Raw genomic sequence first — 15,488 nt, 5'->3', positions numbered from 1 at the left:
CACACACACACACACACACACCCCATGGCCTGGCTTTGAACGCCAGTGCACTCTCTTTCTTGACCTGCACTTCTGTATGTTTCTTTACCTGCTACAGCTCACCTTCCTCCTTTGAGTCTTAATGTCCGAGCCCCCCATGCCTCCAGGTCATTCTTAGCTTTGACCCCTGTCCTGACTGGAAGAGGAAGAAGTCAGATGAACATACTCTGGCTCATGCTCAGACTACACACACACACACACACACGCACGCACGCACACACACTCAAGCACACAGGTTAGCCCTCCGCCTCAGGCTGACGATCAAACCCTGGAGACGGTTGGGCATCCAGGAAGAGCTCCTTTTCCTCGAGAGGAATCAGTTATGGGTAGGCCTAGGTTAGGATGGGTAGGAGGAAAACACACAATTGTCCACCTACCTTGGGGGTGCCTGGAGCCATGGCATCCTTCAGAAGGGAATTCTTGCTGCCAAGAAAGAAGAGAACAGGGTGACCATCCCACTTGCTGCCCAGGGCATGCAAGAGAAGAATAGCAAGAAGACCCCAAAAAGAGAAGGCATAGCCAGCTTAGCCCAGCCCCGTGCAGCCAAGCTCTACCAAGGCCATTCAACCCCAGCTGGCCCTGACTAGCTCAGCCTCCATCAGGGACCCGTGGCAAGAGCTGGGAGGGGGACATAGACACTAGGCCTGGTAGGCTGCCTCGTGAATCTGAGGAAAGAGGCTTTACCTGACTCCTGGTATCAGCCCTGAGGATTCTGCATATCCTGGATGCCCCCTTCCCTCCACCTCCTGTCCCCAGCCTGCTCTTAGCTCCTATGGGATTGGGGTGATGGAGCTGACATGGCTCTTGTCAATTCTCCCTCCAACACGCTGCAAACTGCGTTAGGCCAGGAATGATCTCCCCCTGATTCAATTTGTCAGCCCCAGGCCCTCCGGCATCGGGCGCGGCAGGCGGGCGGGAGCTGGGCCCTGAAATATGGTGGGCGGCTCGGAGCAGGCGGGGGCAGGGGCGGGAGGTGATGGATGGGCTGTGGGGGAGGCGAGGACTGTGTTTAATAACAAAATTGGTATGCAAGGCCACATCCCGCGCTAAGCATGAGTGATCCAGAGCCACAAAGTATTACAAATCCCTGCTAAACAGATGCTGACAATGGAACAAGACGTATCAAATCAGATCCACTTCAGAAACATTAATATCCCTGTTCCTGTCCCTCCCTCCCTGCTGCCCCCACTGTACTCACCACATCTGTGCTCACACATTCATGCATGTGCACTCACACACACATACAAATACATGCACACAGAGGCGCTGGCTGATACATGCAGGAGGCAGACACAGCCCATTGACACAGGGTCCCTGCACAGACACGCACAAGCTCTGCAGGGACAGCACGCCCACAGAGCTGTCCGTAGGGCACAAAAGACACACAGACACACACCCAAGGCAGAATGCGTGGGGCACGCACGGACTCACGGGGCATGGACCCAGGGAACACCCACAGGGTCTGACGAAGACACACCCAGTATGTGAGCAAAGGCTTAGGTGGATTCAGATAAAGTCATCGTCGTCCCCCAGGGGACGTTTGGCAATGTCTGGAGACCTTTCTGATCATCACCAATGGGGGCCCAGAGTGTGCTAATGGCATCTAGTGGGTAGAGAATATTAACCGTCCTACAGTGTATGGGACAGCCCCTCCCAACGAAGAATTATCTGGCCCCAAATGTTAATAGTGCTGAGGTTGAGAAACCCTGGCATAAAGGCAAATACACACATACCCACTGTCCATAATTCTGTCAACAGTCACTCAGACCCATGTGGTCACACCCAGAGGCTCAAACATGTTGTAAATAAAGACCCATTCACAATAGTCCCCCAGACCTGGGTGAAGAGCTGCTCAGGCACCAACATCCACGGAAATACATGCATGGATGCAGACACCCACATGCCCGGACACGCACCCACACAGGCAGACACACATGGACACACACCCACACAGACACACGCATCACAGTGCAGAGGCCACCAGGTTCAGCAGCAGCATGAGCCTAAGGTCTGAGTGTAAACGCAGAGCTGTCTGCCTGTGTGATCACACGGTGTGGGCATCACAGACTGGGAAGGACAGCCAGACCAGGTTCCACTCGGTTCCATTTGGTTCCTGAACAGTCCCTGTATTCTTGCTCCCAGCCAGGCCCTGATCTAGGCAATGCGGATACAGAGAAGAAACTGAGCTGCTCTTGAGGAGCGACTAGTTGGGGACTTCATGACTTTGAGCCTTCCTTCACTCAATCAACAAGGACTGACATCCCATTGCACCTGTGTCTGGACAGGTACAGAAATGAGGCATCTACTGTGTACCAGGGTTCTCACTGGACCCCTGGCCTGAGGTCTGAGCTTTGTCTGAACAGGATCAGGTTGGGACTGAAAAGGAAAGAGTGAACAATGATTGTGCACCAACCACACGGGACGGGTCTGGCAGGTATGGGCCAGGTACTCTATATGTGTTCTCTCTTTAATCTTCACAAAAACTTTACAAAGTTCACTAACAGAGGTTAAATGACACCTCTATGTTCACACAGTCCATGTAGGGTTTAGGGATTTGAGTTCCTGTTGGACCGAGTCCGAAGTGCTGCTTTTCCATTGCTCACACTGCTTCCCTAAAGATACTCAGGGGTTAGGCTGGAGGACAGAGCTTGGAGTTCTTTTTCTCTACTTCGGGAACATCCCACTGACACTGGGCTTTAGTTTGCTCTGTTGATGAGTAGAAATGAGGACATCTAGGGTGAGAATGTCCAACTTCTCCCTTTGCCAATACTCTTCCCTCCCCCTTAAGTTGGACTGGTCCTGCCTTAGGCTCCTTCCCTCTCTCTGAGCAAGTGCCCTGCCCCCCCACCTTTCTTCCAACAACCTGATTACCTCTGACTGTGCTTGGTCCCCCAGGGACAGGAGTCTGGTGAAAAGCCTGCCACCGAAAGGGGAGGTCAGAACCCCAGAGCTACAGGCCAGGCCGACTGGCTCCTGCCCAGCCCACCAACTCCTCTGCCTTCTGTCCTTCCCTGTTTCCACAGCCCGCCCCCAACGATTTCCTCCCTTCTCAGTCACTCGCTGCCTAGTGATCCATGGGTTTTAAATTATAACTGGGACCCAGGAAACGCGTTCCTAAGTACAATATTCATGGGCTGGGCTGACACTTTTAATTAAGGTGATTTACACTGAATTATCCTTGGAAATAAAGAAATGGTGTGCTGCCTGGGAATACCATCATCACCAGCCGCCTTTGTAAGTTACACTTCCTTTTAATCTATTTGGGGAATTGTTTATCTAGTTCATTACCCAACCAAACACCGAGGCCGGCCTTAAATAAGGCTTAAGTGGGGGTGGGGGCACTGCCATCTCCATACCCCGCCTCTCTAGAGTCCCCTAGCCTCCCTGTGGCTCCTTTCAGGACTTTGAAAGCACTGACCAGAGAGCTGGCTTCCCATCCTAGAGGCCAGGTCTCAAAGTGGCTTTGGAAGCCTCCCAGGAAAGGTCCCCAGGCTCAGGCCTCACCAAGCCGCACCTCACTTGCACCTCTGTGCCATCTCTCCATGCCTAGGGCTCTTTCCTTTCTCTGCGTGGAAACTCCTGCCTGAGGGCCACAGAGAAGTCTGGGGGGTCACTCCCCACAACCCTCCAATCTTCAGCCCGCTGTATGTTGCTGCCTGTCTGCACACAACCAGTCTCTACCCCATCACCATCCCAGAGACATCTTAGGCTTAGCATGCCCAGAGCCCTGTCCATTGTCTCCTCCTTTCCTCAGAAACTTCCTTCTCTGCCATCATCACCCTTCTGGTCACCCAGGTCAGAAGGCTCTTCCTAGCAAGTACCCTGTGAGTAATCACCTAAGTTCTCTTGCTTCTTCCTCCACCAGTTTCTCATCATTCCCTCTTCTCCGTTCCCACGGCCACTGCCATTGTCCCAGGTCAGTGGGTCAGCTCATCATCTGTCCCTTGGACCCTGCCCAACGTCATTTGTCTCTCTGCTTCGACCCCCAATTCATGCTCCACACTGGCCTCCAGAGCGATTCTCCACTTCTGCAATCTGGTCAATGTTCCTGCGGCTCACCAATATTCTGACTCCCCCTCTGCATCTAGGACAACCCTCCAGGCCTGAAAGCCCCCTACAATCTGTCCTTAATCTAACTATGCCCTCCTTGTTCTAACTAGCTGAGTCCTGGGGTCTATTTGCACTCCTGTGCAGGACTGAGAAAGGGGAGGCCGGGCTGAAGGACGGTGTGGGGCCACAGCCTCTGATCTCAAATGTCAAAGTACTTTGAAAAGTAGACGTGCTTTGCCAACAGGAGTTCTGAGTCTTCTTCCCGTAGGTGTCTGTGTGCCCATGTATCTGTGGGAATGAGTGTGTGTGTATGTGAGCATAGCTCGTGTGCTGGAATGTGGGCGTGGACGGGTGCCTGTATGTCATGTACACACGTTTGCCTGTGTCTGTAAAAAGCAGCCAGCCCTAGCTTGGGAGCCAGGAGGTCCCTGCTTCTCTGTGTGAGTCCTCAGGTGTGTCAAATAGCAGCCTGCTGTGGGTGGGGTGGGGGTGGGGGTGGGGGTGGGGGGAAGGTTGCTGCTCTGTGCTGTTGGGCAAAGGGAAGCAGAAGGCACAACACCAGGCCCATCCTGAAGAACTTCTCGGGGAGCAGCCATGTGGCAGGGAAGGAGGGAGGCGTCCCAGGTGATGGAGAGGCACCCTGCAGCAGCGTCCACAGGCTCCGGAGCCCGCTAAGCTGTGGGAGGGGTGGGAGAGCAGAGGCAAAGGCAGAGTGAGAGCAGGAAGGGGAAAGTTGGAGGGAAGAGAAGGGAGGGGAGCAGGGAGCAGGGAGCAGGGAGCAAGCAGTGTAAGGGAAAGGAGAAGACTGGAGAGCTGGGCAGGAAGGCTCTGGCCACCTGCCATGGATGGGGGATGCCCTCCATGCCAGCGTGCCCAGGCACACACAAGCTCTGCCCTCCTGCAGGACTCAGTTTCCCCATCTGTGAAATGGCTGGGCAAAGGTCCCATTCAGCTCAGGGAGCCCGTGGCAGGAAGGGGGGGTGGGGTGGGGGGGTTGGGGGGGTAGGAGTCTCAGGAGCCCAGGTGCCACATCTTTTCCCGCACTTCTTCAGCTCTCCTCCTGCCTCCCAGACAGCGGGCAGGGGCGGGGCAAGGGCAGCCAAAGCTGGGGCCCTCCCCGCGCGCTACCCGGGCTCTGCGGCGCCCTCAGCCCCGGAGGGAGCTGACACGCTCCTTGGGAATTTATCACGCACCCAATTACAATGTTAATTGGCAAGTTCCTGAAATCAATTAATTCGCAAATTTTTTCCAATTAAAAATCCAGATAAATCACGAGGGCGGCGGCGGCCGGTCCAGCCCGCAGTCCGGTGGGCGCAGCGGCCGCAGGGAGGGGAGGGGAGGGGAGGGGAGGGGGCGGCGGGCGCGGCTGCCCTTGAACGCCTTTGCCGGCCGGTCGGACTGTCAGCGCGCCGGGCGCGGCGGGGCCGAGACAGATAAAACCATCGACCCGTCGCCGCCAGCGCTTCGGCTTTATCGATCCGACGGGAATTTCACTTGCTGTGCAGATCCCGCTGTCCGGCTGTCAGACACCGGGTGGGGGGTGGCGTGCCAAGGGTTAGGGGCTGCTGGGGTGGGCCTGGACGTGAGGGGCACAGAAGTGGGGGACGCAAGACGCAGCCGTGAGGGGCGGAGCAGATGTGGGAGCTCTGGGTGGGGAAACGGACACGGGGGTAAGGGTGTGACGAAATATGGGGGGGGCTGGTGCAGGATCACGGCTGGGGGGCACCTCTGTGGGTAGATGTGGACTCCCTGGGCTGTGCAGGGGTGGGGCCACAGGGACTAGGCTATAGTGTGGCCCCCACTGAGGAGGCAGAAAGAGAGCTTGGGCCCCCATTTTCCAGATCCTTAGGGGTCCACAGCTTTTACAGGGCGCTGCAGGTCCCTCCACACACCTCTGCCTCTATTCTCTGTTCTTATTGAGGGGGAAGTCCTCCATTGGAAGCAAATTACCCAGAAACCCGCCCAGACAGCCAAGGTGTGGAAAGATTGCGGAAAGATATTTCTTTCCCGCTGTGCCCCTTTTAGGCTAGTCCCAGGTGTGTGTGTGTGTGGGGGGGGGGGGGCAGGGGTGTGTGTGTATGCCGGGAACGGTTAAGAGCATGGCACTACAGTCAGATTGCTTGGATTTGAATCTTATCTTTACCACTTTATGGGCTGTGCAACCCTAGAGAAGCCACTTAGCCCCTCTGTTCCTCAGTTTCCCCATCTGTAAAATGGAGTTAATAATTTTTTATTACCTACCCTAGAGGGTTGTTGTGAAGATTAAATACATTAATGCAACGTAGAGTACTTGGCATATAGCGAGTGTTCAAACAGGATTATTATTTTATCATTTGTATAGTCTTCTGTGCTAGTTTTAAGTATTCTCACAAATTCTTTGATATTCCTCCTGTCAAGAAGTAGAGCTTACAGAGTTTAATTCTCTCTTGAGTGGGGGCTGGCCTTGGTGACTTGCTTCTAATGAAGAGAATAAAATACACTGGAAGCAATATTGTATGACTTCTGAGACTAGATCATATAAGGCATTGTGGCTTCCTCCTGAGTCTCTCTCTGGGATCACTTCCTCTGTGGGAAGTCAGCAGCCATGTCAGAGGGAAACTCAAGCTGTCCTACGGAGAGACCCACGTGTGGAGGAACCATCTTGGGAATGGCTCCCGAAGTCACTGGCAGACTTTCGGATGACTGCAGTCTTGGCTGACATCCTAACTGCAGCCTCATGAGAGACCGAGCCAGAAGCTACAACTACCCACAACTACCCAACTAAGCTGTTCCTGAACTGATGGTCCATAGACACTGTGGGTAATAAATGTTTGTTGTTTCAAGCCGATAGGTTTGAGGGTAATTGCAGCACAGCAACAGATAACTAATACTTCCTTCAAAATTCAGCTCAGGCCGCCCCTCCCAGAGGAGGTCTGCTCTGCTCTGAGCTGGGGTTGGCGCTTTCTCCATGCCCCACAGTTCTTCCCATTGAGCAGCCTCTACCCCTCACGGTTTCTATGGCCCCGCTCCCCTTACTCTCAAGCAGTGAGCTTCTGGGGGTGGGACCCGTTTGGGTTTACCTCTGGGTCTCCTGCACCCTGCAAGGGGGATTAGGTGAGACGGTAGAAGGAAGATCAGTCAAGTTTGATGACTTGGACTGAACAAGGGGTGGGGTGGGGTTGGGAATGGTGGGGAAGGCTGTTCCCTGGCAGACGTATCTTCCAGAGAGGGCTGCAACCCACCATGTCTCCTATCCCATGTGCTCTCCTATAATATGACCGTGCCGCTCTCCCATCAAAAGGTGGGGTGTATGTTTGCTCCCCTTCAGTCTGGCTGGGCTGATACTGCCTCGACCAATAGAGACCAGCAGAAGTGGCATGAAATGACTTTCGAGGCTAGGTTGTAAAAGGTGATGCAGCTTCCATCTCATTGGCTGGAACATTTGCTTGAGCGCCCTAAGCTGCCACATAGAAAATCCAACTACCCGGAGGCTGCCAGGCTATGAGCAAGCCCAGGCCACATGGAAGCCAAGTGTAGGTGCTTGGGTCACAGCCCCAGCTGAGGTCCCAGCTGACAGCCGGAATCAATCACCAGACATGTGAGTGAAGGGGGCTCCAGATGATCCCAGCTCCCAGCCATTGAGTCTTCCCAGCTGGGGCCCCAGACATCCTGGAGCAGACACAAGCCATCCCCTCTGTGCTCTGTCTGAATTCCTGAACCCACAGATTCCATGAGTACAATGAAATGGTTGCTTTAAATTGCTAAGATTTGGGGTAATTTGTCACACCCTGGCTCTGTCCCTTTGATAACCTGGCTCCTCTATTAGGCCCTCAACGAGGCTCCATCTGGTCCTTCAGGCAGGGAGAAGGGAGGTAGGGTGGAGCACGGGGGGACCTGCCCAAGACCCTTCTTGATTGTCACCTTTCAGACCTTGAGATTCATAGAGAAGGTAGTGCTTACTCCCCTGGATGGCGGCACAAGGCCATACTGCTGGGCAGCCTGCCAGGCCCAGTCCCTGCTTCTGCTACCCTACCTGGAGGCTTAGCATGGCAGTGCAAGGCCCATGGCTGTGGCTCATCCCTTTCCAGCTCCTCTTGTGCCCTTTTGAGGCTGAGGACTGAAGAGGGGTCACCCTCTTCCCATCTCCGAAAATACAGCAAGAAGGGAAAGGCATCACCATTTTGCTGGAGGATCCGAGGACTGAAGGCAGAGTAGAGGAGAGTAACAGGAGGGCTTTGCCTTCTACCTAGAGGCCGGGGACTGGGCCAGGCGGCTCTTCCGGGACCTGGCGTCTAGAACTGTGAGTGGAACCGTCTGGCAGGCAGGCTCCCCCGGTTGGTGGCTTACCTGGCAGGCAGCTGGGCCAGCTGTTCAAGTTCTTGCTCCATATGCTCCTGCAACTCACTGGGCCTTAGCAGGACCTGGCAGATGGGGCAAATAGGGGCCTGGCTGTCAAACAAAGCTGCTGCCTTTTTCTTACCTGGGGAGGGAAGAAGAAGAGACAGACAGATAAGCTGGGCTAGTCTGTGGACGGAAACCCAGTGTCCCAATCCTCCAGTCCGAGCCTGCTGCCTCCCAGGGCTTCCTGGCCTAGAGGAGGGTGGAGCCCGAGGGTCTCAGAGACCAGGACCATTCACCCTTCTTTGTGGCTCTGGGCCACGAATGACACCTCCTTAGCCGGCTGCCCCTCTGGGAAATCTGTCGGGACACAATCAATGCTCTGTGCAAAGCTGGATCACTTCGTTTCATACTGGTTAGTGAAGGTCTTGGGCCATCACCCAGAATATCCAGCGCCCCCTCTGTCTCTCCTTTCCTCTCTGCTTTCATATTCCCCAAATCTGGAGAAGGAAGAAAAGAGGGAGAAAGAGGATTCATTCCTGCATTCATTCAACAAACATTGTCTGGGGTCTACTCTGAACCAGCCCCGGTGCAGAGCAGTGGGGCCACAGAATATAATCAGATCTAGTCCCTGCCCTTGAGGCCCTCACAGTCGAGGGGGAACGACCAGAAAGGACCCATGTGACTTCTCGGGTAGTGTTCTCTCCTGGTTCCTCACCTTCCCAGGATTCTGCCCATAGCCTCTCCTCTCCCTGTTCTGCATGCTGGATGCTCTTCTTCCTTCTTATGGCCCTAACTCCCATCTGTGCCCTGTAGATTCCAGAATCTGTGTCTCTGCCCCCAGATCCCTCCCTGGTTCTCTCAGCCTCTGTATCCAAGTGCCTAATGGACAGCGATGCCTGGATGTCCCCCAAGAATCTGAAAGTCAAGAATCCAAAAACAAGTCCTTCAGCTTCTTCACCCCTTGCAAAACTGCTCCTCTTCAGCAGTGCCCATCTTAGTTAATGACACTGACACCTTAGTCACCCAAGCCGGGAAACTTCGCCTCCCCTGAGGCCCCTTCCTTTGCCTTACTATCCCTCCCACATTCATTTAACCACCAGGTCCTGTCCATTCTGCTTCTTCAGTATTCCTGGAATCTATATTCTCCCTGTTTGGATCTCACTATCTCTCACAAGATAACCTCATTGGCCTCTTGTGAGCCTAACAGATTCTGGGTTTCCCCCTCCCAAATACCTTCAAATTGTATGGGAGTACAAGTGGGTATTGGGCTGGCTTATGCTGGCTTGGGGGGCCAGCTGGGAGCCTGCACTCTGTCCCCACTGTGTCCCAGCTCTGTCACTGTCTCTGTCGCTGATGGTGACCAGAGCACACTATTCTAGGAAGGAGGCTGAAGGTTGCCTAGTGCATGCCTCTTGGGGAGCCTAAACCCTCTCCCTTGTCACTGATGCCACCCAGTGCTCCTCTGCTCTCTGCTTAAGGCATGGGGTTGAGGAGGCCTATTCATCCAGAAACATCCTTGCTTATCTATGTAAACGTCGACTGTAGAAAGACTTCTTTAGCTTCAGCCAAGATCTTTCTCCCTGCTTCTTCTTCCCACTGTTGCCCAGAGAGGGTCAAAATTAGCTTTCAGAGAGATAAAGGCCATGCCAGTAATGATGGTGGTTGAGCTGGGTTGCCAGATTAAATATAAGATGCTCAGGGGTGCCTGGGTGGCTCAGTCGTTAAGCATCTGCCTTCAGCTCAGGTCACGATCCCAGGGTCCTGGGATCGAGCCCCGAGTCGGGCTCCCTGCTCTGCGGGAAGCCTGCTTCTCCCTCTCCCACTCTCCCTACTTGTGTTCCCTCTCTTGCTGTGTCTCTCTCTGTCAAATAAATAAATAAAATCTTTTAAAAAAATATGAGATGCTCAATTATATTTGAATTTCAGTAAACAATGAATACTTTTTCAGTATAAGTATGTCTCAAATATTGCATGGCATATACTTATGCTAAAAGTTACTCATTGTTCTTCCAAAAATCAAATTTACCTGGAGGTCATATATTTTTATTTGCTAACTCTAGCAACCCCATGCCTGAAGGAGCTCCCAGTTCAGCTGAGCACAGGAACACACCTCCCTTTGACACAAGGTTGAGGATGGTCACAGCTCTCCTGGATGTCCAGACTGAGTCATCTGAGAGCTCAAAGGAGGGAGTAGTTCATTCTGGGTGTGTGTTTTGAGGAGTGCAAAAAGAGAAGTCTTAACCAAAGAAATGAAATTTAAGTTGCACCTTAGAAGTGTTCCAGGCAGAGAACTGGGAGGAAAACAATGAGTTGTGACTTTCTTGTGGGCAGGGACCATTTCTTATTCAACTTGATATTTATAGACAATTGAAAACAGACCTGACATTGACTAGATGTGCAGTAATGAAGCAAAGGAGAGGAAAAGAGGAAGGGAAAGGCTGTAGGAAGAAGAGCAGATCATCCTAGAAGCCAGATGATCTTTGCAGAGCTGGGAGGTCCACTGTGGAGGCTTGGTGTGGGCCAGGGTAAGGTAGGTGTGGCTCTAGTCTGTGTGGCTAGGTCTCTGAGCAGGGGAAGGGGCCCTACTGATCATGTGCCTTGCTGGCTATGCCTCAGATGCTCAGAGGACAGCTGGAAGGCAGTTCTGAGTAAAAGAAGCAGATGTGGCCTGGTCTGGAAGATGGGAGATGAGGATTCTAGTCTCAGCTCTGCCTTGAACTTCATTCCGCCCGAGAATCTTAGAGGTGAGTGAGACCCTAGAAATTCTGCAGGCCAATACCTTTGTTTTACAGGTGGGGAAACTGCGTCTCTGAACTGGATAGTGATCCCTGTACTCAGCTCATGATCTCAATGCTTCATTTATTTATTCACTCAGCAAACATTAATTAGACAATTATTTTACTTCAGGCATTATTCTAGGAGAAACTGGAGTTCAGAGATAAATAAAACACATTCTTGGCCTGAAGGAGATCACAAAGTAAGAGGAAAGCCAAAGAAGGGTCAGTGGGTCCAGTCAGTGCTGCCCTGGCCAGGGCTGCGGGAGGTGGGAACGGGAGCTCTAGGGTGGAGGCTGGAGGGACCAGAGGGTGGTTGGTAGGGTCCAGGGGGAGGCAGTGCCTGATGGAAGCATGAGGGGTGAATAAGGGAGAATTGATAAGGCTGTTAAAATGGATCACTGAGGCAGGGCCTGGGGTATAACTAGGGGAAATGGTAAGGGAGGAGACCTGACAAAGCAGAGGATCCAGGGCATGGAGCTGAGGTGGAAAAATCAGGGTTTCTGCCCCTTTTAGCCTGGGCCACCAACTCTGGCTCTTAGGGATTCCTAGAGCCCAGAGTCTTCCCTCCAGGGCTGGGACCAGGACTCAGCATTCCCATTTACTTGTTCTCAGTTCATCTGCTTTGCTGCCACAGAGATCTACTTTTCTGAGCTTGGCCTCAGTTTCCCCATCAGGACAATGGGCCCTCTTCCTGGCTTCAGCTTTGGGAATAGCATTGACAGGGATCAGCAGAGGGACCCTGAAGCTCATGCCCTCCATCCCACCCCCATTTTCTCAGGGGTTAGAGTGGCAGGTGTCAGCCTGGCCATGGGCCCCTTGCTTCCCCTCCTCCGCTGTGTTCCCTATAATTTTATATTGAGACCTGTGGTCATGACGTGGGTTTTACTGCACTAACGACATGGCCTGCCCAGGTTTAATGACAAAATCCATACTCTGGCCCTGGGCCTGCTCCTCGTTTGCATAATTCCCAGAATACAGCTCCCTGAAGCTTTTGACCTGGGCCATTACAGTGGCCATAAAATGGGCCATAAAACCGCTGGGAATGGCCAAGAGGAGGGGGCTGTGGTCTTGCGGGGGTGGGAACGAGGTCCTCAACCCCCTACTCTTCCAAGGCCTGAAAGTAGGCATCCTGGCCCTTCTCTTCCACAGTTCCCAGAATCTGAGAGTCCTCAGGCTGGAGAGACCTCTGGAAATCCCTAGTTCAGCTGCCCATCTGATGTAGGAATCCCTGGAATCCCTTCTGCAACGCCAATGTGCCAGCATCGCAGGTAGGCAGACCGAGCCCTCCAGAGGCAGGCTGTCAGAAAGCATCTTCTCCTTGAGCATCCCTCACTCCTGCCCCTGCCCGCCCCCCCCCAAGCTGGCCAGGCCCTTTGCCACAGGTGGGTGTAGGTCATGCGGGCCTAGGTTGAATCTTGTCTCTCTTCAGGAGGCCTAGCTCCATAGGGAGGTCAGGAGGCAGGCTGAGCAGCGTAGTGGGGAGCATGAGGGGCTGGGGACAGGACTGGGACGGGCTGTCAGTGCTAAAGATGATGAATGGGGGAGGTGAGGTGGGAGGCCCAGTGTTATCGGCGGCGGATGGCGGTGCGGGCGCTCGCCGCTCCTGTTAATCCCCGGGCGCTGCCTCAGCCCTTGCACTGATAACGAGGAAATGGGACTGACAACAATTTTTAGCTGAGAGATTCTTCACCAAAATGCCAGGCGGCCCGAGGTCTGACAGCGCCTGATTGAGTGTGTGAGTGTGTGGGGGGAACGCCGGCGGCCCCCTCCCTTCCCATGCAAAGATGGATCGCTCATTCCGCCTCCCGTCCACATTCATTACGGCGCCTCCCCCCGCCCCGCCCCCACTGCGCCTGCCACCTCCACTTTCCCGCCCGCCGCAGGGAGCCCCCGGAGCCGGAGGGGAGCAGGGAGCAGCGGGGCTCGACCCCGTCCTCAGCCTTCCGTGCACGGCACCTCAAGCTCCAAGAGCCAGAGGCGACGACAGGGTCAAGCTCCCAGCTGTGTGACCTCCATGGGGTCCCCTTCGCGTTCGGAGCTGCTTAGAATACCTGCCCACCCAAATCGGTGAGGTTCCACCCGGAAGTGACTAGCCGCAGGCTGTGAAGACGGATAGGCACGCCGAGGAGAGCGGAGCGCTCAAGCCAGGTAGCCTTCTCCTCGCCGGGGCCAGGCTCCCACCGGTCGGGCCCTGAGGTCTTGGAACTGGGCCTCAGGCACCTGGGGTCCCAGATCAGCCCTCTGCTGCCCCCCTCTGTTGGGAAGTGCTGACCATTGGGAGCAGGCAACTCCAGGGCCCGCAGAGCTGCTCCTTCTCTGCCATCTTCCATAGTGAAGCCTGGGGCTGAACTGGGACCTGGAGGCTGGGGGCTCATTCACAGGGAAAGCCCTCCCTTCCGAGATCACTAACCCACATCCGACCCTGCAGCGCCCCGCCCAGCGAGTGCTTCTCTGGCTTGGCCTGTTTGGTGGTGTCCTAGTTCTGTTGCCTGTGGGTTCACATTCTTGCCTCTGTTTGTTCAAGCAGCAAGTCCCATCTTCATGATATTTTCTCTGCAGACCACAAAAGGCAGGGCTTGACTGCCCGGTGTCTGATTTAAGAAGGGGGAGGGTTAAAATGAGAGTGAGGGTACCGCTAATGACACATAGCAATGGAAGCTGGGTCTTTGAAGAGGATGTATGTGTGTCCATGTGTGTGTTTGTGTATACACACACGTGTGCCCCACCCTTCCCTTCACCGAACCCCCGGTAGAAGGGCTTCCATTTCCTGGTGACCAGGACACAGAGGAGCCTTCGAGCAGAATTCAACAGAGTTGTCTCTTACCAGCTGTGAGACCTTGGGCAAATCACTTAACACTGCTGAGCTTTAGTTTTTCCTTGTGTGAAGTAGGTATAATAATATCCAGCTCCCAGGACTTTTGTGAGGATTCAGTTAAACTAGGGCTCTGTACAAAGTGATGAGTCATTATCATCTCCAGGAGGCTGCTAGCACAGTTTCTTGTTTGTGCCTGTATCTGTCCCCTTCTGACACCCGCCTGGCCTTGCCCTGTATCTGGCCTTCTTCTCTGCGATGGTCCAGATTGTATAGGATTCTGTAGGTACCCTGGCCCTGGCCCTTCTGGCCTCCACGGAGGTCCTTCTTCCTATCCACCCATACCCATCTATCTGTTGATTGGTTTGTATGTCAGTATATCCATCTGTCCATCCATCTAACCATTTATCCATTATCTGTGTGTTAATAATAGCTATTTATGGGTTGTTATTATACGTTAGGCTGTAGGCTTAATGTTATGCATATTTTATCCCATTCATCTTTACGACAGTCCTGTGATGTAGATATTATTATTGTAATCACAATGATGAGGAAAATGGGGTTTGGAACAATGAAGCGACAGAGCTAGAAGGTTCAGAGCAGGATTTAAATTCAGGTCTGTCTGACGCCAAAGCTAGTGCTCTTAACCACTGCATAATACCCAGCTACTTACCTACCTATCCACTCACCTAGGCAATAATTCAATAGTATTCAACCAATGTCAACTGGATACTGACAACGGGCTTGTTATTGTACGACGCCATGCAATAATGAACAGGACAGGTACACTCTCTGCCCTCAAGGAGCTTGGGAACTGACTGCAGATAGGGACAATAACAAACGTCCCCAGAGTGGTTTTAGAGAAAGGGAAGTACTTGCACCCGCGGGAGTATATCAGCTGGCCTGGAAGGTGAAGGGAATGACATTCAAGCAAAGGTGTGAAGGATGAGTGGGAACCAGTCAGGCAATGACTGTGGACAAGTCGCGTTCTAGGTTCAAAACAGTGTGTTTGAAGGTACAGAAGGGGAGAAGGATCAACTGAAGAACTGAAAAGTGTCCAGTGAGGCTGCAGCAGAGTGACTGAGGGGCAGAGTGTTGAGATATAATGAGAGAGAGGCCAGATCCTGGAGGACTTTTTAAATTACGTTAATGATTTTGGTTTGTTTGTTTTTTAACGTACAGGAGAGTTTTAAGCAGGAGAGAGACATATCAGACTTGCACTTAGAAAAGATCATTCTAACTGCAGAGCATGGTCTGAGGGGGCAGAGTAGAGAGTGCAGGAAGGCTGCTTAGAAGGTGATCTCACTAACTCAGGTGACACATGATGGTGCCTTGCTGGAGGGCGATGGTGATGATAATGATGGAGGTGGACCGAAGGGCACGAGTTGGATGTGGGGGTTAAAGGACTGACAGGAGCCAAGGGTGACTCCAGGGTTTCTGGCTTGAGCAATAGGAGGAGGAGAAGCAGGCTTGGTGAGCAAGAAAATGAG

General features: G+C 53.3%; 1 protein-coding gene across 1 annotated transcript in view; it reads right to left on the bottom strand.

Moving 5' to 3' along the window:
• Nucleotides 1-15,488, bottom strand: part of RNF220 (ring finger protein 220) — a 221,973-nt gene that overhangs the window by 26,775 nt on the left and 179,710 nt on the right. Inside the window, exons 3-4 of the mRNA XM_021684257.1 lie at nucleotides 8,416-8,548; nucleotides 417-462 (exon numbers count right to left, since the gene is read on the bottom strand). Of these exons, the coding sequence (XP_021539932.1) occupies nucleotides 417-462; nucleotides 8,416-8,548 (179 nt within the window). The remainder of the gene's footprint in view (nucleotides 1-416; nucleotides 463-8,415; nucleotides 8,549-15,488) is intronic.

The sequence above is a fragment of the Neomonachus schauinslandi genome, chromosome 4 (assembly GCF_002201575.2).
Source record: "Neomonachus schauinslandi chromosome 4, ASM220157v2, whole genome shotgun sequence".
Classification (NCBI taxonomy): Eukaryota; Metazoa; Chordata; class Mammalia; order Carnivora; family Phocidae; genus Neomonachus; species Neomonachus schauinslandi.
Note: the sequence above shows the minus strand (reverse complement) of the source record. Positions and strands in the feature narration are given on the sequence as shown.